The sequence below is a fragment of the Haplochromis burtoni genome, unplaced genomic scaffold (assembly GCF_018398535.1).
Source record: "Haplochromis burtoni strain Fernald_Lab_line unplaced genomic scaffold, NCSU_Asbu1 Contig_952, whole genome shotgun sequence".
Classification (NCBI taxonomy): domain Eukaryota; kingdom Metazoa; phylum Chordata; class Actinopteri; order Cichliformes; family Cichlidae; genus Haplochromis; species Haplochromis burtoni.
Window position 1 is genome coordinate 42,335 of NW_024583313.1, and position 11,224 is coordinate 53,558.

The 11,224-nt window shown below is 40.9% G+C and overlaps 1 protein-coding gene across 1 annotated transcript; it reads left to right on the plus strand.

The window, feature by feature from the left end:
• Positions 1-248: 248 nt before the first annotated feature.
• On the plus strand, positions 249-1,476 carry LOC121812935 (the record flags this gene model as incomplete). Its single annotated transcript, XM_042216182.1, is given in 1 exon segment — positions 249-1,476. A coding segment is annotated over 1 exon segment (1,054 nt), but the record flags the coding sequence as incomplete, so codon positions are not given.
• Between the last annotated feature and the right edge of the window lie 9,748 nt (positions 1,477-11,224).

An 11,224-nucleotide genomic window follows, 5' to 3' on the forward strand; every position in this document is an offset into this window, starting at 1 on the left:
GACAGCAGACATGGATATTAAAATCTCCCACAATAAGAACATGATCGTAGTTGGGCATAATCCCAGCTAGAAATTCTGAAAAGTCATTTATGAAATTCTGATTGTATTTAGGGGGACGATAAATAACAGCAAAGAGCACAGAGTTAGAGCGATTAACTTCAAAACACGTGAGCTCAAAGCTGGAAAACGAGGGCTGTAAAACACACTGTTTACATTTAAAATCCTTTTTAAAAACAACCGCCGTTGTTTTTAAAAAGGATTTTAAATGTAAACAGTGTGTTTTACAGCCCTCGTTTTCCAGCTTTGAGCTCACGTGTTTTGAAGTTAATCGCTCTAACTCTGTGCTCTTTGCTGTTATTTATCGTCCCCCTAAATACAATCAGAATTTCATAAATGACTTTTCAGAATTTCTAGCTGGGATTATGCCCAACTACGATCATGTTCTTATTGTGGGAGATTTTAATATCCATGTCTGCTGTCCTGACAAACCTCTGGTGAAGGAGTTTTTAAGCCTCATTGACTCTTTTAATCTGGTCCAGCCCGTACCTGGTCCCACACATGAACACGGACACACACTAGACCTGGTCTTGTCACACAGTCTACCTGTGTCTAATGTGGAAGTGACTGACACTGCTTTCTCTGACCATATGGCTGTATTATTTGATGCTGTGTTTTCACGCACTACAGCTCAAACCGGTGCTCCTGTTCGCCGCTGTCGGATTATTAACCCTTTCACTGCTGCCCAGTTCTCAACTGCTTTTAACCAGCTGTCTATCCCCACCGATCGTACTCCCTTGGACACAGAGAACCTCAGCTCCTGGTTTCAATCTTCTTGCCTAACCATTCTGGACTCTGTGGCACCATTAAAAACCAGGAAGCCCAAGGCTAAAACCGATCCTTGGTTTAATGACGCCACTCGGACTGTGAGGAGGGAGTGTCGTAGAGTTGAACGCAGATGGAAGAGGGACAAACTGCAGGTGTCTCTTCAAATCCTAAAGGACTGCTGGCGCCTCTATCAGGATGCAATCAAAGAGGCTAAAAGAAAATACTTCTCAAAGATCATTTCCTCCAACAGTCACAATCCACGTGTGTTATTTAAATCTATTGACTTAGTCTTAAATGCTCCACAAAGTGACTGTTTGGAGGCCTCTCATAAACTGTCTAATGATTTTATGTGTTTTTTCATTGAGAAGGTTGCAACCACGCGGGCTCTCATTTCTTCTCCTGAGTCTGACCCCTCTGTCTTGATCCCTTGCTCTGCTGTTTTTAACCAGTTTGAGCCTGTGTCTCTTTCTTATTTAGAGGATGTGGTTGGCCACCTGAGGCCCTCTGGTTCCCCAAATGATCCTGTCCCACCACAATTTTTTAAGGAGATTTTTCCTAGCATAGGCCAGGCTGTTCTTAGTGTTATAAACAGCAGTTTAATATCTGGTGTAGTCCCTGCTAATTTTAAGCATGCGGTAGTACAACCCTTGCTTAAGAAACCTGCCCTGGACCACACTGTATTGGCTAACTACAGACCTATCTCCAAGTTGTCTTTTATGTCTAAAATCTTAGAGAAAATTGTACATTGCCAATTGATGGATTTTTTAAATGAGAATGGTATCCTGGAGGTCTTTCAATCAGGTTTTAAAAACTTGCATAGCACGGAGTCAGCACTCTTAAAGGTTTTTAATGATATCCTCCTTTCCTGTGACTCTGGCAATCATGTTGTTCTTGTCCTCCTTGACCTAACAGCTGCCTTTGACACTGTAGATCACAACATTTTACTGTCTCGCTTGCACCATCTTGCAGGCATTCGTGGTACTGCTTTGAAATGGTTTAGGTCTTATCTTTGCGACAGAACTTTTAGTGTTAACTTTTTAGGGTATGAGTCTTCCTCTGCCACTTTTCAGTCTGGGGTCCCGCAGGGCTCAATTTTAGGGCCTCTGCTTTTTTCATTATATTTACAGCCCCTGGGAACCATCCTCAGAAGGCATGGAATATCCTTCCACTGCTATGCTGACGACTGTCAGATCTATCTGCCTCTGAAGCAGAACGATGCCTTCTCTATTAAGCCACTTTTAGCATGTCTAGAAGACATTAAATCTTGGATGTCCCTAAACTTTCTAAGATGCAATTCCAGCAAAACTGAGGTCATTCTGTTTGGTCCTAGTGGACCTTGTGAACCCTCCGCTATTGATTTGGGACCCCTGGCAGAGTATTTTAAATCTGTTGTTACAAACCTGGGTTTTAAGATGGACAGTGATTTTAAATTAGATAGTCAAATTAGGGGTACTGTCAAGTCCAGTTTTTATCATCTAAGGCGCTTGGCAAAGATAAGACCTATTTTATCTCAGCCGCATCTTGAAACGGTAATCCATGCTTTTATTTCATGTCGTTTAGATTACTGTAATGCACTATATTGTGGAGTTAGTCAGCATCTTCTCTCTCGTCTGCAGCTGGTCCAAAATTCTGCTGCACGACTTTTAACCAGAACTCGTAAAAGAGAGCACATAACTCCCGTCCTGGCTTCACTCCATTGGCTGCCTGTATATCTTAGAGTTCACTTTAAAATTCTCATGTTTGTGTTTAAATGTTTAAATGGTCTTGCCCCAACTTACCTCTCTGAGCTTCTGCATCCTTACTCACCCCCCAGGTCTCTCAGGTCAGCTGACAAGCTGCTCTTGGAGGTACCCAGGTCCAAGAGGAAGCTCAGAGGGGACAGGGCCTTCTCTATTGCTGCTCCTAATCTGTGGAACAATCTTTCCCAGCACATTAGAGAGGCCCCTTCACTGTCCACTTTTAAAACACGTCTTAAAACTCATTTTTACTCTTTGGCTTATGACACAGTCTGACCCTGATTTTATTGTTTTAATCTAATGTGCTGATTTTATTGTTTTAAATGTGTTTATATATATATTACTTATGTTATATTATTATTACTATTTTTCTCATTTTTTTTAACATGCTCAATGTATCATGTTTGGCATGTCAAGTGTACAGCACTTTGTGTTCAGCTCGTGGCTGATCTGAAAGCGCTATATAAATAAATTGCTTGCTTGCTTGAAAATATTTTAAACAATAATTTTTTGAAACGTTTACGCAGCTTATGTTGGCATTAAAGCTGTGAGGTCTAAGTCATCCTTGATGATGAGAAGAAAAGGCAAAAAGGACTTTCTTAATCTTAAAAAGTTTAGGCACTGAAATGGAAGAGAAGTCTTAAAATTCTTTTAAAGCCTGTTGGTCACTTGAAGCCATGCCTGAGCCCCACGTCTCAGCTGAGAGGTGGTGAAATGTAAAGTGGATGTGACAGATCATGAATCAGGAAGTCAAACTGTGTCTTCCCATTTGGAACCGCAAATCCTTTATTAGCTGGTTAATACACAATCAGTAAGGAATGCACATGCACGCACACAGTGGCGCAGGAAACCAGGGTCACATGGTGTACGAGAACAAGAGAGGGCAGAAGATTACACACACACACACACACACACACACACACACAATGTGGCTCATTAATGTTAAATTATACTCAGCACATTCTGCCGTAATGGAACAAGACTGAGAACTAACAGTTCTTCCTCTCCACTCACTGAATGATAAATGACAGTGTAAGTTGAACACTGTAGAATGATAAATGAGGGATAAAGCAGGTGAGGCTATGTTACAGAATATAAAGTGTGTTTAGCAGACCATGATAAAAGCTGTATAACACTCTATTCACGTTACTGCTGTTTAAGTGTTAGCTGTCAACACTTTTAATAACTTTACTAAAACAGAGTAGACTTGTTTGCCAAACTGTGACTATTTTAATCATTGCAAATTATTGCAAAAGTCTGCAAAGTCTCTGCAAAGTTTTGGGGGATTAAGTAGTTTGGAGTCGTTTGTAAAACTATGACAGAGTAGACTCAGACCACGACAAACAAATTTGGAAGACTTATTCACTTCAGTTCAGTTCAATTCAATTTTATTTATACAGCGCTAAATCACAACAACAGTCTCCTCAAGGTGCTTTACATTGTAAGGTAGAGCCTACAATAACAGGATTATTTACAACAGGATTTGGGTGAATAAAGGACAGGCAGTTATTCAGACTATGGCATAATGCAATAATGGTGTTCAGGGAGTATCTGCAATTGTACTCATTGTAACTGTAAAAAGTCCAAACTTCTCTGAACCTCTCCAAAACCTTAATTTTGGTGTTTGTTCTAACCATTAACCCTTTAAGACCTACCATAGAACCAAGTCCGCCAGAGCTTATATTATATTTTTACATGCTGTGGAGCCATTTTTGGGAGCATTTCAAGTTGCTATACATCAATACAACCATTACAGCCTAAATTTTAATAATATGTCTGCATTAGGTGCATAGTAATTACATAAATTGCAAAAAAGTGCAATAAACTACAAAAAAATTGAAAATCGTTTTTGTTTTTTTAACATATATTTCTAGTTAGAGAAATTTAAGAGGCTCATCCCTCAAAACTGTAAATACAAAAAAGTTGCACAAACTAGTTTCCCACCACAGGAAATTTATTTTGAGTGTCTTCATAGTTTTATTTTTGAAATACACCAATTTTTATACACTGCAGGAAAAACGAAAATAAATATTATAGTGCAAATTTGCAAAATAACAGCATATGCATCAAAATAAACTATTTCCAGCAGTGCAATATGAGTGATCTTTCTTTGCCTTTAGACAACAATTCTGATGGCAAAAGAGCCAAACGGGACAGGCGCAAAAAAAAAGAAAAAAGAAACAAGTGAATATGTTGTCCTTTTAAGTTGATGTCAGAAGCAGGAAAAATGAGCGGGTTTGACAAGGGCCAAATTCTGATTGCAAGAGAACTGGGTCAGAGCATCTGCAAAACTGCAGCTTTTGTGGGGTGTCCCGTCAAAAGAATCAGTGGTGGACAAGCCAAGGTTCAATAATGCCCGTAGAGAGTGAAGCTGGCTTTCTGGTCTGATCAGACGAACTGCATCTCAAATGTCAAAAAAAAATAATGCTGGTTTTGATAAAAAGGTGCACTCAGTGAAAGAGTAAACAGTGCATCACAGTTTGTTGCTTTGTTATAGGGCTGCATAGTGGGAGACCGGTCAGAAGGCCCATGCTGGCTCTTGGCTCCTGTAGTCCATTTGTATGTTAACTTTGACAGGTACCATCTACGTGGTGGTTCAGGAATGGTTTGAGGAGCACAACAACAAGTTTGATGTGTTGACTTGGCCTCCAACTTCCCCACCTTTCAATCCAATTGAGCATCTTTGGGATCTAATGGACAAACAAATCCAATTCATGGAGTCCCCAGCTAACGACTTACAAGACTTAAAGGATCTGTTACAAACATCTTAGTGCAGATACCACAGCAGACCGGCCTTCAGGGTTCTACTGGAGTCGTTGTCTCAATGGGTCAGAGCTGCTTTCGCAGTGAAGGGAGGACCAACACAATATTAGACAATCTTTGATTTAAAAGCTCTGTCTAAATAAAAATGGTTAGTTTTAACCTTCCCACAAAGATTGCCACAGAGTTGCAAGAACTGCTTGGAGGACTTTAGGTATCTCGCAGGTGTGGCCATTGACGCGCAGGGCAGACAGCAGTCTATGGATCAACACTACATGAAACCAGAAACACATTACATTGACTCAGGTCCTGTTATCATAAACTCAACTCAACAGCTTTTCCAATATAAAAAAAAACACGTTTCAACTGGGTTATCTCAGTGTAAACTCAGGTTTTGGACAATAAGAGGTACTCTCAAAGTAGTACTTTGATGATTTAGATGAATTATGTGTTCACTTCCCTTATTTATAGCTATACTAGTTAAACCTGCAGTTCCTACAATGTCCACTTGAGGCAACTGAGGCTAGCTCCAAAAGCCAATCAATCTCCATAACTACAATGTAAAATTGACCAACTTTACTGCAATAAAAAGTATGTTTATAGTTGAAGTTTGGCCTCTATGGAAAGTTGCCCATAAAGTGGGTGAATTATTTTTTTTTTACTTATTCTTTTTAATGCATCAAAATTGATAGGGCTTACATTTATGGATGTGGGTGTTTGTGTAGCTGACTGGTGTCTGCTCACTGAACTGGATCTCACCACTGTTTTTGTGCTGTTTGTGTATTTTGGAGCTTCATTAAATTATCTGATGAATAATATGGCTAGCTTCAGGGTTGGTGAGTGAAACTATAATAGTGTTGAGGATTTAAGGTGCAGAGCACAGTCACATCCATATAACCTGCTCTCTGTAGACTTTCCCAGGCAGAGTTTATATGTGGCAACATCCCTGATGATGATGATGATGCTAAAAATAAGAAAATAATAATAAAAAAGTAGCTGCACTAATGAACATATTTTAATTTTTATCACATATGGCATACGTGTTCATGGTATAATGAGTCACCGCTATCGCACATTCCAGAACATGTCAGAAATCATCATCTTCATACTTGCCGTTAACATAATAGGTCATGTGGGAGAGGAAGTAAAGATTGTTTCAACACAGTAAAAATCATCTTAATACTGAAACATGGTATGCTGTGTATGTGTGTGTGTGGGAGAGAGAGAGAGAGAGAGAGAGCAGAGTAATCCTTTCCTGTAGTCCATGAGTCTGATATTGTGTCTGTTGAGATTGAAATCTCTGGTTGATTTTAAGCACGATGTCCTCCCAGCACTACTGCACATACAACAGACGAAGCATTTCAGACACTGAGAATGACCAAATTAGTGGCACAGTTAATGCAACGCATGCCGCCCTGCACAGACCAGGGAGAGAGAGAGAGAGACTGCAGAGTACTGTCTCTCTCTCTCGTCCCCTGATTTCACTCTATCTCTCATGATGGATGAGAGCATCCGCTGTAAATCTGGAATGGTTGGATGCACAACACACACATACACACACACACAGAGGTGGTGAATCTAGGCTGGTTGCTTCTTTTATAAATGAGCTCTGCTGTGCAGGGAGGTCTGCAGTGATGACGCTGCAGAACCAGGACGCCGTGGCTCACGCACACACACTGCAGAATCAAACACTGGCACACTAGACAAGTAAACACACATTCCATATACATGTGATTAGGAATGTGTAAGTTTGGGGCTAAGTGCCCTGGAAGCCCCTGACTGATCTGCTTCTCTGTAAATGGACTAATTATTATGTAGTGCTTTTCTTCTCACATAAGCACTTTGTTTTTTATAGCTAAATGCTTTCTTTCTAACTTTAACATTTAGACAGAGACACATTATTTTAGATCAACTTGGGGTTAAATATCTTGCCCAAGGACACTTGGTAGGCTGGACCCAGTGATTGAACTACCAACCCTCTAATTAGTCAACTAGACTACAGATACCCAGTCTACACCACAACACACTGTTGCTCTCTCCCCTGCTACCTCCAAGGGTTATACCGAGGTGCTTTCAAGCCAACTGGAAGACGTGTGTTACATCTCCTCTCTCTGCCCCAGGATCTTCTACCAGCTGGACAAACCTGAAATGAGTCACCTTGAAGACATCCAGGTATGAACCACCTCAGCTAGCTCTTTTCAGTGCAGCTGAAATAAACAACCTTTGGAGGAAGCTAATTTCTACCGCCTATATCAGCATTCTTAAGGCCTTTTCACATCGGAAGTGTAACATCCGTGTGAACGTTTCATGGGTATTTTTCAAACTCACCTATTCTTTGTATTGCAGTTGTACTGTTTATAAGATTGGGGAAACCTGCAGTCAGCTGAGACTGAAGAAGTCACTTGGATGAGTGACAAAATGTTTCTCCTACTGAAAACGCTACGTCCAGATGAACAGAATCAACTTTTGGGCGCCTATTCATTATGCAGTTGTTCATAAAGACCATCTAATTTCACTGGACAAATATGCAGCATCTCGATTTTTCCGATGTTTCGGATCCGAATAAACAGATCTGACCAATCAGATCACTACACTGGGCAACAAGTGTGTACATAACTCAAATCGCACATCTGTACTGAATATATGATATGGAAATACTATTTTAACTCAGACACATAGCCAAACACTCTGGTTCACTTGGCTCTGTCAAATGATTTCTCTGCCTCCTATGATCTGGTCCCAACTCTGGTAACCAGAGTTCACACTGACATCTTTTCATGTGTATGAAAACTGTGATACAGCTTCAACTCCTGGATCAAACCATAAAATTCTCCCTGCTGCTGCCTTCTTGTAAGAATTGGATGAACCAGAATCACCGTTTCTTCACTTTCTCATTCAGGAACATCAGGACAGCTCCTCATCACTTCATGTCAATTTAAATTTTTTTTCAAAGTCTATTTTTTGAGGGTGGATTTTGCTCAAGATTATGTGTCTTAAGTCTTTTAAGGCTCACTACAGCAGAGGAAATCAACATCCCAGAGCATGCACCCCACATGGCAGAGAACCATGAACTTGGAGGTGCTTATTCTCATCACAGCCACTTTGCACTTGGCAGCAAACTGCCCCAGTGGGAGCCAACAGGACCACATCATTCACAGAAGTAGAGATGTGATCCTAAAACCACTGAACCTGACATCCACCCAGATCTCCCATAAAGGTTTTGCTGATGGTGAAAAAAACAAAAGGGAACAAGTCAATCAGTCTCCTTTATGTTCAATGATTGATGAACGAATGCATATCAGCATTATACATGCAAACACATCTGCTCCCTAATACATTCAGACAGCGATTTAAAAACAGCCTCCCTGATACTTACAGTTTGGCTTTTCACCAGTAAGCAGTGACCCGCTGTTAATGCGTCGGAGTAAAAAACTCGGATTGCTGATGCAGCGTTTCCTCTATCACACCGACTCATCTTCTGTTGATTAATGTGAATATTTAATACTTAAATAACAATACCCTGTTGCCATACTTTGTACTCAGTACTTAGTGTACTGAGTGGGTCATTTAAGTTCATGTACTGGACTGCAATAGAAAAACACAGCAGAAACACTTCTGTTTGAGGATCACAGCCGTAGTTTTCACTTCCCTGCAACTGAGATGAGCCCTGTAGCTTCTGGAAGCACATTGTTTTTCAGCAGGCAGGCTCAGCACACAGTGGAGCATTTGATAGCCTTTTTGCCTTTTTTTAGCCCTTTTTTTTCCAATTTCAAATCACGTTTATTTCTCCTCTGTTGCCAACTCACAACAACAGTCACCTCAAGGCACTTCATGTTGTAAGGTAAACAGCCTACAACAAAAAAACGACAGTGTTCCCACATAGCAAAATTCGTATGGCTCGGACCTGTCCCAATGTGCTTATACATGGCCCACATACTGCAAAGAATGACGGCCCTTTGGTGACCCAGATCTCGTTTGCCAGTTGTGGCCCACACATGGGCCAGCACAAGGCCAGTTGCAGACACACTGCTGGCCCTGTGCTGGCCCAGAACAGTTTCAGCTCTGGCCCCAGATGTCAGCTTGATGTGTACCTTAATCAAGCCATGTAATAACAACATGTGCCGGAACATAATAGTGCAAAAGTAACATGACGAAACTCTGTTCAGACACTGATTCTTACACAGACCTTTTTTACTCTCCTGTATTACTCAAAGTGCTCTATACAACATGCCACATTCACCCAATCGCACACTTTCTCTAAACTGAGGGTTTCCTAACTGCATTCATACGCATTCACATTTGACGTGCAGACTGGAGAAGCCAGGGATCGAACCACTAACCTTCTGATCAGTAGGTGACTTGCTCTACCTCCTGAGCTCCAGCCACCCACTTGCTACAATGAGTAAACTGTCACTAGGTTTGTACACTCACAAACTTGTCAAACCTGCATTTGAAACATTGGCTACCATAGTAGTATTGTATTTCAACATGACATTTGGGTCTTCTAACTAAAATAGGACAATAGAAACATAAATAGTGCCATCATTGCCAGACCTGGCCGACATCTGGTTGACAATACACTCTGCCATGACACCAGTCAATCAGAAGTGTCTGCTTGATGCAAGATCCAGGGAAGACCTGTTTTCTATGAGCCTGGGCCACATACACCAAACCACAATCGAGCCAGATATAGCATGCCATTGCATAAATAGTGGCATCATTGCCAGGCCTGGCCCATATCTGGATGACATACATCTTATCATGCCAGAAGTCAGCCAGCAGTGCTGGCTTGAGTTGATACCAGATCCGGGCCAGACCTGGTTGCTATGTGGGTTTGAACCAGCACCTGGGAAGGAAGAGCTCCTTTTTTAACAGGAAGAGACCTGTAGGTATGAATGACTTAATGTCTGATTGCCACAAAATAGCGCTAGTCAATTTCATGACGTCGTCACTTGTGATAATGATGCTGTCCATTTTTCTGGAAAAGCAGCAGTGCAAAGCTTTAGATGTGAGTGAGCAAAATATTTGTTCCCTAATTGTCAAGACTTCAGAAAACATTTTTTTAGTATAAATGACATGTCCTGATTATATAAAAGGTTAGGATTCATTTTGAGGTGATCACTAATGATGATTTAGTCCTCACAGGGTTAATATAATTGGGATCTGTGAATTCTATGAAATGAGTCTGTGCTGTTCATCTGTTTCACTTTGTGGAGGCTCTGAAAGTTCTTAATTTTTGTTTTTATTTTTCAATTTCCTCTAGTCATTTTCCACCTGTCACCCTTTAATACTGTAAAATGGATTAATTATGTGATGTCAACTGGAAAGACGATGAAATCATGATTCCTACATCAGTGGTTGTGTAAATATCTGTAAACAGGACCACTGATTTAAATACATAAAAGTGTAGTTAGTGCAGCATTTACAGGCAAATATCTGTTCCTACATATTCAGGCATTCAGCATGATTCTCGTAGTGCTCATGCCCGTCACTCACACACACACAGCCATATCCATTCACCGAGCGCCCCTCTGAATCCTCTCCTCGGGTTCAGAATATCGACCTTGTCATCAGAACGCAGTGACCCCCAAGCAACAAATAATGAATGGTTTGACATCAAAAAGTGCTGAGATAATAGAAACTGTCAGCTGTGATGGGCAAACATTTGCTGCCTAAGCATTTTGGCCTGCTACTCAAGATATTGTTTATGTGTTGACTTGGCAACCCTTTAAGCTATAGTGTCTCAGGAATCCTAATGAGTAAATAAGTATTATTTATTTGCAGAGCTGCAGGGATCCTACTCCTGACAAAGCTGATTGTTCCTGATTGGCAAATGACATTTGTGTGTGTGTGTGTGTGTGTGTGTGTGTGTGTGTGTGTGTGTGTGTGTGTGTGTGTGTGTG